General features: G+C 36.1%; 2 protein-coding genes and 2 long non-coding RNA genes across 5 annotated transcripts in view; 2 read left to right on the forward strand and 2 right to left on the reverse strand.

Moving 5' to 3' along the window:
• Positions 1 to 7,629, forward strand: part of itgb8 (integrin, beta 8) — a 39,439-nt gene extending 31,810 nt beyond the window's left edge. For both annotated transcript variants that reach the window (XM_087295180.2, XM_087295181.2), the window contains exons 12-15: positions 1,021 to 1,124; positions 1,241 to 1,351; positions 6,308 to 6,468; positions 7,008 to 7,629. In XM_087295180.2, coding sequence (XP_087151306.2) covers positions 1,021 to 1,124; positions 1,241 to 1,351; positions 6,308 to 6,468; positions 7,008 to 7,142 — 511 coding nt within the window. In that variant the 3' untranslated portion in view covers positions 7,143 to 7,629. The remainder of the gene's footprint in view (positions 1 to 1,020; positions 1,125 to 1,240; positions 1,352 to 6,307; positions 6,469 to 7,007) is intronic.
• A 2,582-nt stretch (positions 7,630 to 10,211) lies between these two features.
• LOC148679761 (uncharacterized) lies at positions 10,212 to 13,666 on the reverse strand. Its single transcript, XR_015945305.1, has 3 exons — positions 12,481 to 13,666; positions 12,175 to 12,428; positions 10,212 to 11,597 (listed from the first exon to the last, which is right to left on the reverse strand). It is a non-coding gene; the product is annotated as an uncharacterized LOC148679761 (long non-coding RNA).
• LOC148679762 (uncharacterized) lies at positions 10,817 to 14,244 on the forward strand. Its single transcript, XR_015945304.1, has 4 exons — positions 10,817 to 11,595; positions 12,178 to 12,232; positions 12,497 to 13,784; positions 13,858 to 14,244. It is a non-coding gene; the product is annotated as an uncharacterized LOC148679762 (long non-coding RNA).
• Positions 14,245 to 16,406: 2,162 nt separating this feature from the next.
• Positions 16,407 to 19,526, reverse strand: sp8a (sp8 transcription factor a). The gene is given in 2 exon segments (NM_213241.2): positions 16,407 to 18,763; positions 19,506 to 19,526. Coding segments are annotated over 2 exon segments (1,221 nt in total). The 3' UTR covers positions 16,407 to 17,563.
• Positions 19,527 to 21,966: the final 2,440 nt, after the last annotated feature.

The raw sequence follows: 21,966 nt of genomic DNA on the forward strand, positions 1-21,966 counted from the left end.
GTCACTCAACATCAGTGGGCGGGGAAAACAGCAGAGAGTTCACAGAGTTCTTTTAATCCCAGTTTCTTTGCAAATCCTGTCGTGTTGACATGATGATATTCGTCACTATGGAAACATGTTAATACACACCTGTCAATCAATATTGGTGGGCAGGGAAAACCACAGAGAGTTATTTTAATCTCACTTTGCAAATCCTATCTTGTTGACATGTTAATACGCACCTGTCAATCAACATTGGTGGGCGGGGGAAACAGCAGAAAGTTCACAGAGAGATCTTTTAATCCCGGTTTCTTTGCAAATCCTGTCGTGTTAACATGATTATATTTGTCACTATGGAAACATGTTAATATGCACCTGTCAATCATTATCGGTCGGCAGGGAAAACCACTGAGAGTTATTTTAATTTCACTTTGCAAATCCTATCTTGTAGACATGGTAACACACGCCTGTCAATCAACATCGGTGGGCGGGGAAAACAACAGAGAGTTCTTTTAATCCCAGTTTCTTTGCAAATCCTGTCGTGTTGACATGATAATATTCGTCACTATGGAAACATGTTAATACACACCTGTCAATCAATATCGGTGGGCGAGGAAAACCACGGAGAGTTATTTAAATTTCACTTTGCAAATCCTGCTTGTTGACATGGTAACACACCTGTCACTCTACTTCAGTGGGCGGGGAAAACAGCAGAGAGTTCACAGAGAGTTCTTTTACTCCCAGTTTCTTTGCAAATCCTGTCGTGTTGACATGATGATATTCGTCACTATGGAAACATGTTAATACACACCTGTCAATCAATATCGGTGGGCGGAGAAAACCACACTCCTACCTCACATTGCGGAGCACCTTAAAATAGCTATGATTTAGATCCCATTTAATAAAAAGAGACTTGTTATGTTTATATCACTCCAATATGGCCGTGGACACACTATGCATACACACATTTCTGTCCAAGCATTGATTTTTGCATGATATGTGCAGAATCTGCTCTTAATAGTTGTTTTCTTTGTATTTTAGGAGCTGTGTGAACTGTCATCTGTCGAATGGACTCGGATCCGATGGTTTTCAGCTCTGTAATCAAAGCTGCTCTCCATTGGTGGACTATGTTGATGACATCACAGGTACAACAACGCAACACAATGCACAATGAGAAATGCATAGTTTTCGGCTGGCCTTTTGAGATGTGGCTGTAATAAATGGTCTGTTGTGTTTGTGAATGAACCGTGGGGTTGTTCAGAGCTGGTCCGGGGGAAATACTGCCTGTATCCCAGCACTGATAAGTGTCAGTATCGCTTTCTCATGGAATTGGCATCAGATGGAGCTCAGCTGCACATTAGTCGACATCCTGGTGAGGAAATGAATTCTTCTTCTTCTTTTCTTCCTTCTCCTCCGCCTTTTCCCTTTTCAACCTCTGTTTTTACAGTACAGAAACATGAGAAATTATAATATAGTTAGAGAAAACGGAAGTCTTTAGGACCATTTGTGATTTTTTTTCAGCACACGTCTTCCACAAACTCTCATTATCCTATTATTAAAACTTATTTTGTGTAATTCTCATTACTGAAAATGATTAGATTTGTTTGTTTGTTTGTTTGTTTGTTTGTTTGTTTGTTTGTTTGTTTGTTTGTTTGTTTGTTTGATGTAAAATGCCGCTAGCTCTCTGCAACTCTCACATGGTCACCAACTGAAGCTAAGCAGGGCTGTGCCTGGTCAGTACCTGGATGGGAGACCTCACACTAATGCCCCAGTATATTGATTGGGACTCTATACTGCTCAGTGAGCACCATCTTTCAGATGAGATGTTAAGCCAAGGTCCTGACTCTCTGTGGTTGTTAAATATCCCAAGAAAAAGAAAAGAGTAGAGGTTTACCCCGGCATCCTGTCCAAATTTACCCATTGGCCTCCTAATCATCCCCATATCTGAATTGGTTTCATCACTCCTCTCCACCAATGAGCTGGTGTGTGGACTGGCGCAATATGGCTGCCATCATGTTGTCCAGGTGGATGCTGCACACTGGTGGTGGATTAAGGAGATTCCCCCTAAAAATGTGTAAATTGCTCAGAGTGTCCAGAAAAGCACTATATAAAAGCAAGGAATTATTATTATTATTATTATTATTATTATTATTATTATTATTATTGCTATTATCATTGCTAATATTATTATTATTATTATTGTTGATATTATTATTATTATTATTATTATTATTATTATTATTATCATTGTTGTTATTATTATTATTATTATTATTATTATTTATTTTATTTTTTATTTTTGTTATTATTATTATTATTATTATTATTATTATTATTATTATTATTATTATTATTATTATTATTATGAAAATAAAAGAAAAAATCCTGCAGAAATTAAATGCAGAAATCTGTTGTATCATAATGCATAAAAATTTTGGTAAGTTCTAGTCTATTGTTAATAATAAAAAATATTTTATTGATTGATTTTATTGTTGATGTTTTACAGTGAATATTTTAAATTTTTAAATGCTGTAATTTTCCACATTATAGTGATAAGTGACCTTTTTTGTATTACAGTAATGCAGCTCTCATGTGAAATTATAATTAATTTATCATAAATTAAGCAATTTTTTTGTTTAAGAATTGTTTGTTTATTGTAAGTTGTAAATATAATAAAAATAAATAAACATAAATTAAAACCTATAAAATATAAATAAACAAAAAACACACAAGAAAGCAAATAATATAATATAAATACACATATTATATATTTGTTTGTTAGCAAATAAATAAATATTGCATTTAACCGCATCTAAATAAAATGGTAAAATATTTTACTCCATAAATTCAATTCAATTTAATTAGACCAAAGCTTCTGTACCATAATGTATAAATAATTTTCCATTTCATCTTAAAAATTGGTTATTATTTTCCAAATTACAGTAATGAGAAAGTACTTTTTGCTGTTATTTACTTAAATTACTGTAGTGCTGTTTTATAATGCAATTGTAGTGCATTGAAAGTAATTTATTTATTGATAGTTTTTTATTTACTGCTATTTTTAGCATTTATTTATACTAGCTTTATGTTTATTTATGTAATAAATGTTTTAGATATTTATGTTAAACAGCTAAACTTAAAACATTGACAAAGTAACTCGACACAGTGGGTTATCCCGGACGAGCCCCCGCAAATAATACATGCTTTTTACAAGGTTTTATGAAAGGACCTCAACTTTTTATTTATTTATTTTTATTTATATTTTTTATTATTTATTTATTTAATTTTGACATTTTTTTTCTTCTGTGAAATCTGATCTTTTGTAGTTTTGCGAGATTCACCTTTCTGCTCGTTTCCTCCCAAAAGCACATTTTATTGTTGGTAGGTTTTTCTTTCATCCCTCAAGGAGGCTTAAAGAGAGTTGCATTGCTTTGAAGCAAATACATTTCCTCAGATGTTCCTCCCTAAATTCCACTGTAGAAATAAAAACCCCATTCATGAGCATGAGTTGGTCCAGAGGAGCTCACAAATACTTGAATTCCTATCCAGATCTTCTTTTAGTTTGCAGAATTTGACAATCTGACCCAGAGTCTCAATCGAATCTTCTCAGAGGAAGAACAGATGCATTTCATTTCATTCATTAAATAAAACAAGATTTACTTAACAAATATTAAAAGTGATTACTAAATTGTCAAGCTAGTAAAGAGGTTCGGGGAATAGGGTTCGTTAAGGACAAAAGAACTCCAAAATTCTCTCGTAACCTAAACAGCATCAGCCAGATGTTTCTGTTATGTGGCGTTATTATGACATAAAAACAGCTGGAGAAGAAGCTCCCTCAGGCCTGAAGCTGATCGGCAAACCAGCTGGAGCTCAGAGCTTCACACTGCATCAACACACACACATATAAAAATACAGATTCACTGTTCCTGAACTCAGGAGGTTTGGCTCTGATCCAGTACAGTCCAAACACAAAGACATCAAGTATACTGACCTTTCACTGGTTTCCATGGAGACCAAGAAGCAGTGCTTAATGGGGTTCCAAATACTATACACACACACACACGCGCGCACACACGCTACAATAGTTTTTTCGTGAATTGTGGGAACATTCCATAACTTTCTATTGTGTTTATACTGTACAAACTCTATTTTCTTTCCCAACCTCATCTCAGGGTGTCTTTGGATCCTTAAAAAATCAATACAAATGTCTTAAATTCTATAGTATAAAAATAGGGCCTTACTAAGTCTTAAAATGTCTTAAATCTGTGTTTCAAATGTCTTAAAATGCAATTAAAAACCGACCCTATAAAGAATATTTTGTTTCTGTTTTGAAAACTACTTAAATTTTTTCTGTCTCTTTGTCACCCAGAATGAAACCCAATTAAATACATGTTTGTGGAGATTTCAAATTCGGTACTCTCAAATTATTATACTTTACTAGTAGTCTTAAATTTTATTCTGTTTGGTATAAAAAAGGCTTAAATATAACTCTACGAAACCTAAGCTATCATTAAAACCAACTCATTAAAGCCAACATTTCTTGCAGCTAAACTCTAAACATTTCCAAAGTAACTGAACACAGTGGAATATCCTGGATGAGCCCCCATACTTAATACGTTTTTCGATGTTTTAATGAAAGGACTTTAACTCCAATCTTGGAAATCCTATTGCAGAGAGAACACAGAAGAATCAGTGCTCTCAAACACACACAGTCACACAGTCGCACATACACACAGTCGTTTTTTTTTTTTGTGAATTATGGGGACATTCCATAAGTTTCTATAGTTTTTATACTCTACAAACTGTATTTTCTATCCGCATATACCCCAAACCAATCTCTGAACCCAATTCTCACATAAACCATGTGAATTTTTTTGCCGACATTGCAGCTAAAAGAAAAGTAACTCGACACAGTGGAATATCCCGGACGAGCCCCCAAAAAAACTACATACATAATAATACTCTTTACTATGTTTTAACGAAAGGACCCCAACTACAGTTTTGGGAATCCTATTGCAGAGAGCACAAATACACACACTGTCTCAAACATACACACACTCACTCATACTCACACACATTTATTTTTGAGAATTATGGGGACATTCGATAACTTTCTATTGTTTTTACACTGTACAAACTATATTTTCTGTCCCCCTATACCCCAGCCCTATCTCGAAACCCAGCTCTTACAGAAAACGTGTGCATTTGTTTAGCCGACATTGCAGTTAAACTCAAAACATTGCCAAATAACTCGACACAGTGGAATATCCCGGACGAGCCCCCCAAAAATAATACATCCTTTTACGATGCTTTAACGAAAGGACTCCAACTACAGTTATAGAAATCCTGTTGCAGAGAGAACGCAGAAAAAGCAATGCTCTCAAGCCATGATGGTGTCGGCTGTGCTTACATGCATTCATTTTGAAGCAAAAGTATTTACTGGGCTTAACCCTTACCCTGAACCTAACCATAACCACGACATTAACCCTTAAAACCAAGTCTTGACCCTCAAACAGCCATTTAAAGGGGTGCCAGAAAGTGAGGAACAAATAAAATGTCCTGGTTTTACTCCCTTGGTGCTCATTTAGAGGGTCCAAAGCTGAACTGGATAGTTGAACACACACACATACACTTGTACAGCTATCCTTCTGGGGACTTCACTTAGACGTAATGATGTTTATACTGTACAGACTGTATATTTACTCCCCCTCCCCCTAAATCCAACCCTCATTAGAAACATTCTGCATTTTTACATGTTCAAAATACTTTATTCGATGTGATTTATGAGCTGTTCCCTTCACGGAGACTAAAAAATAAATGTTCCCACAAGGTCAAAATGTATACTTGTGGGGACATTCGTTCACACAATGTAAGGAATACAAGGCACACAGACACACAATGGCTCATGCTGTTCTCCAGGCAGTAGTGGGGGGTGTCCGAAACGTCATTTGAGTGAGTGACTTTATGAGAGAGAATGTGCTCAGTCAAGAGAGCTAAACATCCCACGGGAGCAAGGAAACACTGCTGAGATCATTTTAATATGTCCGTTGTTTTCCTCAGACAGTAACCAGCTCATTTAGAGAGACCACTTTCACTTATAGCCAATACACATCACACTAAACATGACATTTTAAATGACATATACCACTATCAAGCATTATGCATGTTCTAATTCTGCAGTGTGAGCTTAAAGGCAATAATAAAAGGTGCCTGGTGTATCATCAGCATTAAAGCCTTCAAGAAATGTTTTTTCCTGTGGATAAGTGTGTGACTGTGTCAAAACTGAAGGCTTTCCTCTGCTTCATGGTTTGTTTTCTGTGTTAAACAGTGTGTGTTTGGAGCCGGCGGTACTTTAAGACCTTTCTCAGCGTCTTCCTGCTGACCGTCACACTGGGCATCGGGATGTTGGCCGGCGTCCGGCAGCTGCTGAGAGTTACAGGCCGCTCCTGCATATCCAAGACTGAGCCGCAGTTCGAGCACACACACAAGGTGTGTGTACCCCTGTACTGCCCTATGTCATTTTCAATGCAATGATGGCATTGTTTGTGATGTGTTTGTTACATAAATACATCATAGCATGCTTTTCAACTCGAAATTATCAAGACAATATAACTTGTCATAAATCCGTCATAAACATGAGTGCCGTGAGATCATCATAACTGCAGCGTCAATTTAATAACAGAATCTTTAATATGTTTCTAAACCTCAAATACAGTGGTACAAATTTAATTTGTCAATTAAATTAAATGTTATTAATGATGATGTTTTATTTAAACTAGTGTTGGGCCATTTTTGGCGTTATTGTGCAGCGTTAACGCGAGACTCTTATCACGCGATAAATATGTGTCTATTCTACGCATAATGAATGTTTTTACTGTCACTATTGGTGCAACAGATTAGAAAAGAGGAAAAGAGATTACCAATATCAGCAGGTTTTCCTAATAAAATAAATGTTTACATTTTAAAAAATCACATGAGATGCATGAGCTATCGCTGATCTCTGTCTGTTGTTGAATTTCATAATGCAGGACTCGTCTTACGTCCCAACGAGCAGTGAGAAGACCATAACATACAGGAGGGACCGTCTGCCCAATCACCCGGTGGAGATGCACACACACACACCCACACTTACACACAAGATGCCCATCGGGGACGCCTGGTAGTGCAACAAACACTACCTGAAAGAAAACACAATCCTAAAGCACTTACTTCACCACAGCGGTACCTTCAGTGGCTTTACTGAGGCTTCTTTTCAAGTCTAATTTATTATCTTCAGTGGCATTAAGAGCGGCAGAGAGAGGGAGATGAAGATTCCTGTTAAACTCGTGTGGTTTCTGGGCCATTTTTCTGCGCTTCTCCAAGTCGTCTCTCTGTTTTTTACGCTTATAGTTTGTTCGTTAGCATCAATTTTTTTTTTTCTATTTTTTTTTTTTTTTTAGATATCAGTACACTACAGACTCTGGCTGTGTTCAGAATAGCATACTAGCACACTGCTTGCACACTGAAAATAACGATTCATTAGATTCACTCATTATTTTTAAGGTTAGCTGGTTGCAAACTATTTATATGGGCTGAATTTGAACAAACAAATTCATTCATTACTATTCGTTAGTCTCTATATTTTAGAGGATGCCACAGTGGAATGAACCACCAACTATTCCAGCATATATTAGACCAGTGTTTCTCAACCACAATCCTGAAGGACCACCAACACTGCATGTTTTGGATGTCTCCTTTGTCTGTCACACCCATTACAGGTCTTTCAGTATGTGCTAATGCGCTGATGATCTGAATCAGGTGTGTTAGACCTAACGGATGCCATTCCAGTCACACCCAACACTGGGAAACACCTATACACACTAACACACACACACACTCACTCAAACACTACAGCCAATTTAGTTTATTCAATTCACCTATAGCGCATGCGTCTGGACTGTGTGTGGGGGTAATCAAAGCACCCAGAGAAAACCCATGCCAACATGGGGAGAACCCAGAAATGCTGACTGGCCCAGCCGGGATTTGAGACGAACAGTGAGCCACCATGCAACCTGTTTGCAACCAGTTAGCTTTCAAAATGTAGTAAATCCAATTAATCATATAGTATACACTACATTCAAACTACTTAGTGTACTTAGTGCAATTTGTGGTAACACTTTATGTTAAGGTGTCCTTGTTATATGCACATTACTGTAGTAATTATGCTAATTACATGCAGGTAAATCTAACCCTAACCATAAATATAGTAAGCGCACTTAAACAATGTGTATATTTTGCTGCTTGTTCAAATTACTTATTTTAAAATGAGCTGAAACAACACAATTCTTTTGATTTTTGGGGAGGTAACTTAATTGTTTTATGTTCAAACTACTAAAACTTGTTAACTTAATGTAACGTGTTGGCATAAATGAATTGTGTAGATCTCTGCTTTTTACAGTGTATGTACAAGTGAGTAGATCCATTGCCTTAAAAGTGTCAAGTTAGCTGTACTTAAAAATGTAAGTAATTCTGTTGCAACTGTTAAGTTAATATAACTTATTTTAATATTTTTTATTTTAATAAATTTTTTATTTTAATTATCAATTACTTAATAATTTAAGGCAATGGTTTTACTCTCTTTTTTCAAAGTTATGTCAACTAAGCACTTTTTACAGTGTAGTTGATCAATTTACCCAACAGTTAAGGTAATTTTAAGAGTGTAACTAATAAGGACATCTTAAAATTAAGTGTACACCTATTTAATGATTTCCAGAATATACATTTAAACATTCTCAAATTTAGATATGTTCACCTGAGAAGCAAAATGAATTAGGATGTTAACCTTTTGTTTATTCGGATATGCTTTAAACATAAAGAAGTGTATAATAATTAGGCCCACACGGAATCTGCGTGCACAGAATTTCTGCAGATTTTTAGCCATCATTAATTCTGTTTATTTACTTGAGTAAATGTGTGTAAATCCATATTTATTCCATTTTTAAATTAAGTACAGTGATGTTATTAACAAATATGACAATGTTCTTCTTAATAATGTGCAATGCAGTTTGTACAGAAGTGTTTTCTGTCTTTTAGTAGAGATATTATATGAGAGACTTGCTTTGTTTACCAAATAAAGTGAATCTAACTGGATTTGCATTTTAAACATTGAATAAAAGTTAAGAGGATATTATTATTTTTTTATTTCACATATTAAGGTTTTAGTTATGATACTCCCAAAATCATTAAGCAGAAATCCACAAATTTTTACCAAAATTCTCCACAGAATCAGCAAAAAATGTCCGCAGATTCCGTCTGGCCTTAATATTAATTAAAGAGGAAAACAATATTTTTAATGACCCTATTGGAAGATATCTGTCTTGTTTTAATATATTTTTTAAGAAAACAAAGTTTAATATCATTGCATTTTGCTTGTCAATTAAATGTATGTTAATTTTAAGATATTTGGACTGGAAAACCAGTCTAAAGTACCAAGCGGGACATTTTTTGTAGTGTATTTTGTCTAGTAATAATTTTACAGTGTATTTCTGCTGTGTGCATGCAGGAAACAGATGTGCTTTAAATGCATTTGCAAGCATGCCCAACATACAAAAGAAAGCATTTCTCGTTCCACATTGTGATGAACTCGACATTTCCAGCATGATGCATCCGTGTTTAGCGCCACTTTCTTGAGGCATTACTAGGGCCAGACAGAATCTGCGGACATTTTTTACTACTTCTGCGGATTTAAATGATTTTAGGAGTATCATAACTACAAACTTAATATATATATATATATATATATATATATATATATATATATATATATATATATATATATATATATATATATATATATATATATATATACAATATATATATATATATATATATATATATATATTTTTTTTTTTTTACTTTTATTTAATGTGTACAATGCAAATCCAATTAAATCCAACTATTTGGTAAACAAAGCAAGTCTCTCATTTAATATACATTTACTAAAAGACCAAAATATTACTTTACAAACTGTATTGTAAATAAATCAAGTGAACATTTTAATATTATGATTATATCACAATAAGATTTGTGAAATTAATATAAAAACTGAATAAACATTCATTTACACAAGTAATACATAGACTCAATAATGAGATAAAAAGCTGCGGATTTCTGCGCGCACAGATTTCGTGTGGGCCTAGGCATTACAACAAAATAATAACCGAAGGTGCTAAAAGACTTTATATTTTATTTTTAGATGATTTTTAAGTTTTGTTTGTGTGCATTTAGTATATTGATCAACTTTTTCCACTTTTTTGTGTATTTTTTATTTACTTTTCACTTTACGAGCTTACATTTAATTTTTTTTTTTTTTTTTTTTTTTACATTTTAGGGCATTAAAAATGCTACATTTATTTTTTGTAATGATGACTAAGCGGTGCAGTGCTATTTTGAATGCTTATCACTGCATACCAGTTTATTGCATCTTTTACTATTATGGAAAAGCATGCAAGCGTTGAGTGATATCATAAAAATAGCATGCATTATCTATTGTTTTGTGAGCTCATGTGACACCAGTGTGGATTTAATTGTTATTTGCATAGTGCATGCTTAAAGTGCCATTGTCAGTATGCATCAAGCAGTTAGCCAGTATTCAATTCTGAACACAGTAGTTTGGAAACCCCTATCCTGCTGACTTGGATTAGTCCGCCCCCTAGTGTTCAGCACGCGCTCAACCATTCCTAATGATCAAAGTAGCTCGTTTTATTTCTTGAAGCTTTTTTTAATATTTAATTGAGTGTTGAGATAGCATTCAGGTTCATTGAAGGTGTTAATATGTAAAGCAGAGATCTAAATTATTGTCCGCACTTTGCCAGCACAATTGAAGCTGCATATCTACATGATTCCCTGGTAGAACTGGAGATTGAAGGAAGTTGTTTCCTACACTAGTAAGTACAGATTTGTGTTGATTATTTACCTGCTGGTCGGTATTTATATCTGTCGTCGTGAACTACTGAGGGCCGCTTTTGGTCCAATATTATGGTACGAACCCTCGCGGTCAAATTAGCATTCCTGTGGCGCTAATGAAATGCAGATTTAACATGTTGTTTACATCGGGAGAACATTCAACGTATTTATTTGTAGTTGTTTTCTCTGTTTTGTTAGAAATAAATGCTGTCTAGTCCTTTTTGTAGTGTGAACAGATTCTGGTAAGAGCAATACAACGTTAGCATGTGTAAATTGTGACTGCACATGTCATGTTTGCCTGGTTGTGTTTGTGAATGTACTTTGGGTTAATTAAACACAATTCCCCTCACACCAGCCGATATTGTTGTAGCCAGTTGAAAATGAATCAATAAAAACATAACACGGTGATTCGGTCAATTGTGTCATAATTTAACGTTACGTTACTTCATATAAAAGTATAAGTAGTCTATAAATAGTGGTTTGAAAGACCCAGGCCCACCAGGGGCGCCCTCAAGTGTAAACCTGTTTACCTGTGTAAACCCTGGCCACACCTGTGGCCACCCCAATGACTTTGCTGTTGATATTATTAATTTAAATGTACTTAAGTACATGTAAAATATTTTAATAAATGAATGAATGAACAAAATGCAGCCACCCCTTCTGAAAAAAACAGCCTTAACCAGCATAAGCTGCCCACATAGCAAAATTTCTCTGGCCCAGCTCTGGCCCACACAATCAGGTTTTGCTTGGCCCACATGCCGCAGTGAATTACGGTACATGACTGGACCAAATCTGGCTTCCAGGCAAGGGCCAAACACGGACCATATCTGGGCCAAGTCTCAGCCAAGTTAATAACTCATAACTGGGCCTGAACTGGGCCAGATAGGTTGGTGCGTCACGATTGCAGTGAAATTGATAAACCCATGGAGTGATGCGCTTTAGGCACACTATGGGCACGCTTTTTCTCAAAGTGACCTGATTGGTAGAATTTTTTTTCTTTACCCAAAAATGATTTTAGTGTATTTTAAATGTGGGTCAAGACTGGCCGAACTCACATGGCCCACTTATCACATTTTTAAATCTGGGCCAAATACTACGTTTTTCATCTGGCCCAAATCTTGTGTGCCGCCTTAAAGACGGTGCCACCTCTGCCAAACCCGGTAAATGTTTGGCCACATGCTGTATGCCAGTGCCGGATGAATGCCTGCTGTGCCAGCTTTATGCCAAATCTGGGCCAGAATTGTTTGCTACTAGGGTGGTTTTAGCTGGTTGACCAGACTGGTTTTAGAGGGGTTTTGGCCATTTCCAGGCTGGTTTCCAGCCATTTCCAGCCTGATCTTAGCTGGTCAGGCTGGGAGATGACCAGCTAAAACCAGCCTAACCAGGCTGGGAGCCCAGCCAAAACCAGCTGTGACCAGCTTAAACCAGGCTGGTCAAGCTGGTTTTAGTTGGTTTTAGCTGGTCATTTTTGAGCCTGACCAGCAAAGAACAGGCTGGAAACCAGCCTGGAAAATGACCAAAACCCCTTTAAAACCAGGCTGGTCAACCAACTAAAACCAGCCAACCAGCTGAGGCTGGTTTAAGCTGGATTTTTCAGCAGGTACTAAATTATTGTGGTTTGATTGGTGCTACTGACATAGCACTGCCCCCCACCACCCGATCGTTGTTGATAACATGCACAACAGACAGCAATGGCAATGTAATATTTACCTTAAGGTATATCAATAGAAGAAGCAGTATTAACAATATTGTGGCTCAAAAAGGAGTATACATAATATTATTAGGGTCTGAGTAAGCGTGTGTGTGTGTGTGTGTATATTACAATGCCTTTTGTACAATTTTACAAGTTTTAATAGTTCATTAATCTTCATTAATTTTAGGCATGGCATATTCTGTATATACTGTGAAAAAAACTGAAAAGTTATTTAAATATATGAAAAGTGTTTTTAAACTAAATATCGATTTTATTTGGTTTGCACATTCATTATTTCAAGGAATAAATTGCCATATTTCAAAAGTAATTAATTAAATGAATTAAAACCACATTATTTCATTTACCAGAAGCAAAAATATAACATTACACTGAATTCATTATTTTTTTGTGTGCCACCCGAAGATTTGGTGTGGCCTTTTCTGGCCACCCCTTAGAAAATGTTCTGGGGCCGCCACTGAGACCCACACCTCACTGACAAAGGTCCGAAATTTGTCCCATTCGTAAGCTCATTTGTTCTATTTTGACTGCTATACCATCATAAATTGTGAAAATTGTCATTTACAGAAGTTTTCTGATGACTTTGCAATCGTAGGTTATATAAGGAATCATGATGAGAGTGAGTATAGGTTGCTTTTAAAAAGTTTTGCTGACTGGTGTGATATGAATTGTCTTAAATTAAACACTAGTAAGACCAAAGAAATTATTGTTGATTTTAGTAGACATCCATCACAAGCGGTGCCCGTAATTATACACGAGTCAGAAATTGAGATCGTATCGTCATATAGGTACCTGGGTGTATATTTGAACAACAAGCTCGATTGGTCTGAAAACACAATCCAGGTGGATAAGAAGGGTCAGAGCCGCATTCATTTATTAAGACGACTGAGGTCCTTTGGTGTGTGTCAGACACTGTTAAAAACTTTTTATGACTCTGTGTTGTCTTCTGTGATTCTGTATGCTGTAACCTGCTGGGGAGCGGGACTGTTGGAGAAGGAGAAAAACAAATTAAATAAGCTCATAAATGAGCAGGTTCTGTTGTGGGGTGTGCACTACCTACCATAGAAGAGATTGCACAGGATCGAATGCTGGACAAATTTGTTAGTATAATGAACCACGATAGCCATCCCCTTTTTGATACAGTCCAAGCGTGTGCAAGCTACAGGAATACAGGGATACAGGAAGTCTTTTTCACCAACAGTGATCAGATTGTATAACCAAAGTCATACCAGATGAATTGAGCTGAACTTGAATTAGATATTAGATATGTACAAGTGTTTACTTGTTGTTTTTGGAACCAAGGTGTGCAGTATGAAATGTAATTTTATTATTGTTTTTATATGTATCTAACTTATTTATCTATTTTTAGTATGGAGAGCTCTGCTGTGACATGTGAATTTCCCTCCGGGGATTAATAAAGTCAAACTAAAACTAAACTAAAAAACTAAAACTAACTAAAAACTAAAAGAAAATAACCCATCGAAAAGGCTTTAGGACCAAGCGGAATCCTGGCCAAATTCTCAGGAAAGTTGAATGTGCTGGCCAGTTTATTATTTGCCTAATACATAACAATAGGCTAGTTTAGCTTTGTTTTAATGATGTAATAAGTTAGTATAAAAAAATATAATAATAATATATATATATTCATGTTCCTTTGTTCTAAATATTTAGGAAATATTTTGGTACCTACATCAAAACAGGTTATGACCATCCAATCTAATCCAGCTAAAAGTAGTGCTTAAAATATCACAAAAATTCAGTATTTAATTTCATAATTTAATAGAATGAGATGAAAGAACCACCACTTTCACCAGGCTGGCTAAGGGCTTGATAAAGGTAAATCATTCGTCATTCAGTCAAGTTTCTGGAAAAGCGGGCGCCATTTTTAAATGAAATGAGTGAGACTTTCTGAGGTTTGCTTATACACGGGTATTAAAGTCACACAATTAAGCAGACTCATTTATCGTATAACAGATAAATACTGCTTTTCTCACATAGCCTTTGCAAATTTAAATGTACATGTGTGTCCATTCAGCTGCTTGAAATGCAAACGGCTGAGTTATTTCATTAAAATATTTGTATATTTCAGTATAGCCTATTACATTATTATTATAGTTTTCCTCTCTGTCTTCTTGATCTTTTACACTGTAGAAACGGATTAGTTATTTAAAGCAAGTAAACCAATTGCCTTAAAAGCAACACATTGACTGTACAAAAATAATGTAAGTAAACCTATTGTGACTTGGATTTGTTAAGCTGACTTAATTTTAGTTATGCAAATTGTACTCAATTTTTTAAAGTCAACGAATCCCTTTTTACAGTGTGAGACTATTTAGCACGTCTGTTTTCAAATAAGTACTGTAATTATTTATCACAATTTTACATATTTGGTGCTTCATTAAGTAAAGAAAAATCCACAATTAAATTTAGAAGACACACTGGAGTGTGGAAGAGCAGATTTATTTTACTTTATGTCATTTAGCTAAATAAATAAAAAGCTGAGATGGGTGGGGGGTGTGGGTTAGAATATATATACTGTATAAAGTTGTATATACTGTAAAATAAAGGTGTATTGGGAAAAAAGTGATGAGTGTTATTTTTTAAAAAGTGAGTACAATTTGCATAATTATAAAAATTAAGTCAGCTCAACAGTTCCAAGTTACAATCGGTTAACTTGTTTGCTTTTACCGCAATTGGTTTACTCACTTTAATCACTTTTTACAGTGTTAACTAGCCTACACACAAAACATGTTTGCTGCCTCTTCAAATTACTTATTTAAAATAAACTAAAACAACATAATTATTGAGTTTTTTTGCACCTGTTTTATGTTCAATCCACGTAAATTTGTTACATGAACTTAATTGATTTGTGTTGGAGCAGCATAAATAAATTGTGTGGAACTCAGCATTTTTACAATGTAGTGTTTTACAAAATATGGTGTATAAGTGGATAATATAATATTATTTCTAAACGTCTGCTCTTTTGATCAAAATAATTGACGGGCCTTTTGAGCTGCTGTTCGGTCATTGGCCACTAAGAGGCGCTAAATACCTAAGCGGTGTTGAAATAATTAGCCTAAACAATGTCATCAGGTCAGGGCATCCGCTGCGTAAAAACTTGCTGGATAAGTTGGCGGTTCATTCCGCTGTGGCGACCCCGGATTAATAAAGGGTCTAAGCCGACAAGAAAATTAATGAATATCATCAGGTCACAAATAAAGGATTTTGAACTAGGCACAACATGTTTTATTTTTTATTTGTGTGATTTTACTTAAAAGTTTTATGTAAGCTATTACTTTAGTTGGGGCAGATTGAGTTCAGTCAAAATAAATCTGCTTTAAAGTCGTTTAGCTAATGTGCTGTATTCAGGTTTATACTTTTTCTATTGCCAATCAAAAAGAGTCGTTTACAATATTTCCCAGTTTAATTTGTGACTTTATATTTTAGACAATGCATTTCAGTCACACGCGAATGAATATATCAAAACCAAACAAAATATAACATTAATAACATTTAATTTAATTATTTTGCCTATTAAAAAAATAAATAATAATAATAATAATAGGCCTAATAATAATAATAATAATAATAATAATAATGATATTAATAATAATAATAATAATGATAATAATAATAATAATAATAATAATAATTGTCACTGTAATTGTTTTGTTTTGTATACCGCCAGTTCTCTTCGGAGTTCATAGGCTGAAATAAACTCAAATATTTAGCAATCAAAACTGTCACCAACCCACAGAACACATAAAAACAGTCCAAGTCAAATGTGACTTTATTATCTCAAAGTAAACGGTCAGTAAATACAAACACACATGCTGATTTAAATAATAATAATAAAACAAACGATAAACAAAGGATGATCGAGCTGATTCGATCCCGAAATTATAAATATAGATTCAAAGTGCGACTCTGATAGACTTCAAAGCACAAATCAAACTCGATGATAAATAGAGTTTCAAGACAATCCTATGTACAATGTCACTTTGCATTGAGAAGGGGTTGAGATTCACTGCCATAGATAACAACTGCACGATGAAATTAAGACTAATGTACAAAAGCGCGCTTTTAACCTCCAGATCATGCGTGAGTTTTCGTAGATTCACTCGATTAGAGACTTTGCATTTCAAAATCAAGTAGCACAAAAAAAAACCGTTCAAAACAAACGTGCAGCTGTTAAATAAAATCCTTGATTTCCTGTCTGAAGTAGTAAAGTGCCTCAAGAGACAGGAGTGAATGGGGAATCTGGAGATGCAGCGCAAATGAGTTCAGCAGTTTGTTTCATCTTTACCTCCATTGCGAGGTTATTTGATCACTTTATTCATGAAGGAGTAGTTTAAATATCCAAGAACACCTGAGAGAGACCTTCTGCTGATTTACAGACAATTATCATAAAACGTTTTTGAACATTTGCGTCTATTCTGATAAATCCACTGGCCTTTAAATGCGCACTGAACATTCTTAAACATAAAGGCTCGTCAATGAACATCGCAGCCTCTTGAACGCACACAAACTCTGAACTTCTTAACAAGAATAAGAGTTGCTCTTTTCCAAAAGGAAAGGTTTATTGGCACCTGTGGCTCAATTGGGAACTTGTTTGAGACCAGTTTCCATTCCACAAAAAAGTGCTTTGTAGTGGAAAAGTGTCCTTTAGATTTGTATTATTAATTTAGGAACTTTTTAAAAGATTTATTGCATCGCTCAGAAGAAACAACTCTTTTTTTTTAGAAGCTGTATTTTTAAGAATGTGCGGCTCTTTGAAGATTAAACGCTTTATGCTGTCTGTTTTTCGGTTCTTCAGATTTGTACGCACCATGCAAGTTTTCCAATTAATTTGAGAATGCAGTTATATTTATGTTTTAGTTCTCATTTGAACCTTTATCTTTAAGAATGCACGCGTGCATTTAGTTCTTTTCAGAGTCCGTTCTGGACGGGTTCTGTGTTGTGGATCATTTCCGGTGATTGGCAGGCTGGGCTGCCCGGTACACTCTGTTCGCTGTCGGTATCGCTGCTCTTTTTAAGCCCGTTAGACCCGGGTTCCCCGGCGCTGTGCGTTTTTACGTGTTTACTGAGATGATCACTGCGCATGAAGCGCTTGTTACACACTGGACAGGAGAATCTCTTTTCCCCGGTGTGTGTGCGTAAATGTCGCTGGAGCTCGTCGGATCTGGTGAAGCGCTTCCCACAGAAGAGCCAGTTACACACGAACGGCCTCTCACCAGTGTGCCAGCGCAAATGCGCTTTGAGGTGAGAGGTCTTTCCGTATACTTTCCCGCACCCCGGGATGTGGCAGCTGTGGAGCCCCTTTCTGCGCAGACTGGCCCCCGCGGGCCCCAGTCTCTCCGCCTCCTGACAGTTCGGACAGTCACAGGTCGCTCTGCCCGAGTAGCGCCTGGTGGAGGAACGCGGAGACCCGGCCAACGGCACCACAGGAGACCCTCCTAAAACCGCGCTGTTGGCACCAGTGCTGCTGTCTGTGTAGGTGGCGGAGAGAACTGGTTTGAACCCGTCCATCAGGTGCTGCCCACTGCTTAGGAGATGTGGAGACGGGCTGGCACTGAACGCGGAGTGAGTGAGGGAGGGATAGTCTGAGTTATAGCCGCTCAGGGGCGAATGCAAAGAGGTCTGAAGCGCGGCACCATTCGCGCTTTGAACATCAATCCAACCTGTGCCAACATCCCACCAGGAGGATCCGCTCCCATCCCCGGAGGAGATGCCAGCATGCGCGGATTTGAACCACGTCTCGTACGGGTGCGCGACGCTCATCCTCGGGTAAATCCCCTGGAGAGAGTCCACTTTCGAGATGAACACCGACTGCGCGCTCGGGTCCTGAGAACTGTTGGCGACTGAAGTTTGAAACACCGGATAGTCGTTTCCAAACGGGCTGGTGGAGGTGGTGGTGCCCGTTAAGGAGAACGAGCTGTTGGCGCTGAAAGAGTCGTTCCTCTGCGCGCCGAACGGGGAGAGAGAGCAGCTGCTGGGCGCTGCGCGTTTCCAAGGGTGAAAGCCGCCTTTCCCAAACGAGCCGCTGTCCGAGGGGGGACTCGAGCTCCCTATTTTGTTACAGGTTGCTGCTAACATGGCCAATGGAGTGGATCCAACCCTTGGTTCCTCCTGTGCGCATACAAAAACCCAGTGTTAACAAGAAAGAAACTAGACAAAGGAGTTTGGCACATTGCAAATTATAAGCAATTTATGAAAACGCGCACAATTTGATTAGTATTCTTTCAAAGATATTTTTCAAGGAAATCATTAGTTCATGAAAATACAGCAGTGAAACGTTATGGATATTTTTGTTGCGTTTAATTGACTTTTTTACCAAAGCAAAAGTTTAAATTGTTTAAACTCAACCCGCTGTGATTTTATTCTTGCATTAAACTTTTCCGACTCTGTTCTGCCATCGGCAACACTGCTCATAAAAACAGAAAGTTCCAGTTAGAACCAGTTTTACAGTCTGATCCTTTAGGACAACATTTAACTCTGTTTAAATACACGTAAACCTTATGTATGACCCAGCAAATCTATAATAAAATTAGCCAATATCGATTGTTTAATCTCCTTTTTTAGTTAGGAATAATTTAAACCTGACGTCTTCAAAGAAATGTTCTACGAACATTATTTCCAATCAACGCCCTAAGAATTGTAAACATTCTGCAGGCTCATGTGACCTTAATCTAGCCTAACAGGTCAGCATTACGCACGGATTACGCACCATCATTCATATCACTAGCGTATATTAATATAAACATCCGATTAAATCATCTTAAATTCGTCTCATTTCAGTTTAAAGAATCCCCAACAGACACACGAAGTTTGTCCCAGCCAGCTTAACGCATAGAGATGCATCCGTACTCACCCCAAGAAGTGAAGTTGCCATCACCTGCGAAAGGTCTTTACATTTATAAGTCCCTCGGCTGTTTTGGAGACTTTTACCGCCCACCACAGCACAAATGCTTTCGGCTCCGGCTTTGAAGATCCACCAGAGCCAGTGCGACCAATCAGATCAGCTGAAATCTTAGGGAATGCGCGTTCGGCGATGATGTCATCTCGATGACGTGTTGCACTGGTAATTGTTTACAAGTGGGAGGAGGGACGGGCGGGGGAGTCAATCTTTACTAGACCTTTTTTTTTTTTAATTGTTAGGGTAACCCATGTAAGGGTAACTAATATTTTATTCTAATGAGATGCATGTGAATGTCTATTTTTGCACAGTGCAACATTTAACAATAATATATAAATTTAAATTATCTAAATATTAAAACCTGTATTATTTATGCGTAAGAGATTTTTTACACCGGGTTGGTGAGGGCGTGGATGGAGGCCGGAAGTGGGTGTTGCACGTGGAGGAGCAGGAGCTTTACAAACAACAGCAGATGAACTTCATCCACGAGCTCTGTCCTCTTTCATCTCATTCACAATAGAGATTCATGCGCGCTTCATCCACGCACAGTCCTGTGCTGCTGTTTCTGATCTCATTTAGGCCACTCCTGGTCATGAGAAACACTTAATTTAGTGCAAATTTGTAGAGAATAAATTGCAGTATTTTTTACTTAAGTATAATGGGGTGCAAAAAAGACTTTAAGACATTTTTTATATGCCTTTAAGCAATTTGAGTGTATGATTAGAGCAGCATTTATAAAGCATTCCTCCTGCGCGCGCACACAAAAATATTTTATTCCATTGATTATATTGGTCTAGAAAGATATAATATTTTAAAAAGAAAATATATAATATACTCGATATATATATATATATATATATATATATATATATATATATATATATATATATATATATATATATATATATATATATATATATATAAACATAAGCCTATACTTTAGCCTTTACATTTCATAGCATTATCTAATATTTTCGAGCTCTTTATTAGATTTTAAATCCTAAATACTGCTGTATTTATAAATATGACCAAAACAAATAATATGCATATAAAAAAATCTGTTGGTTGCTGTGTCACATGCACGCGCTCAACCAGATTGAAACGCATCAACATGCGGCGCACGTGCACACTCCGTGTTTAATTTGACTTTCAGATTTAATAAAGAGGTGAGCTTTAATCACGCGATTTTTATTTGTTTGATACTAATGTTCGATCATTAGGCTACAGGCAGCGGGGAAAGTTAATTAAAAACCACGCGCAGGATCAATTCAGCTTTCAGGTCATCACGATTATATAGTTTATCAGATTTAGAGACTCGCTTGATTTTATATTTGAAGCATTTATATGTATTTGTGTGCTATTGCTTTAATAGAGGAAGAAGTTTGATGTCATCCTGCTGTCTGATTGATGAAAAAATGCAACAGTTAAATAATATAAGTGAATATCAACCTAGTAATTTATTTATCATTCATTCGTTTTCTGCTTAGTCCCTTTATTAATCTGGGGTCGCCACAGCGGAATGAACCAGGGATTTATTTATTTATTTAAATTCTTTCATATTTTAGATGAAGAAACATTGGATAAATAGCATAATCAAGGAAAAATACTGTGTTTTATTCACTTTAGGCTTTGGATTTTTCCCCTTGAAAATCAAAATTTTAAATTTAAATTTTATTTCTCAAGCATAAATTGAACGTCATATTTAAATAAAAATATTAAATAATATCAATGAGGTAAACAGAGTTCAGAGGTCATCATGATACAGAAATGCGCGCGTACGTGTATGTTGAACAGATCTCTCTCTCTCTCTCTCTTTCTCTCTCAATTCAATTCAATTCAATTCAATTATAATTGCTTTACAAGTTCTAAAGTTTACATAAAAAAAGAAAAAATGCATATATAATAAAATGCACAGTAGTAATAGTAATATATATATATATATATATATATATATATATATATATATATATATATATATATATATATATATATATAATGATTAAAAATATAAATAATTAACATATTATTATTCAATATATCATATTCTCTCTCTCTCTCTCTCTCTGTCTCTCTCTCTCTCTCTCTCTCTACATTCTTTCCCACACGTATATGTGCAGAAATCCCGTGAGGAACCTGTTCTCATAATAAGCGCGTTAACACGGACCATCGAGCACCGACAAAACGCACCGACCGAGAGAGACACGCAGTGAGGGGGGACTTTAATTGTTTGCTTGTTGGTTTTCGAGCGAACATCAAATATCTGCTCAGAAATGCACAGAGAGCAGCTTTAATATCCGCCAATTACATGATGCATGACAATTAAAGCCAATCACGAGAAACCACATTTGTTGGGTGGAAAAAAAGAAAACGGCAAATAAAAAAATGTCATTTTTGCATCTTGTATTAGTAAGTTCTC

This window comes from Danio rerio, chromosome 19, assembly GCF_052040795.2.
Source record: "Danio rerio strain M-AB ecotype USA chromosome 19, GRCz13ab, whole genome shotgun sequence".
Classification (NCBI taxonomy): Eukaryota; Metazoa; Chordata; class Actinopteri; order Cypriniformes; family Danionidae; genus Danio; species Danio rerio.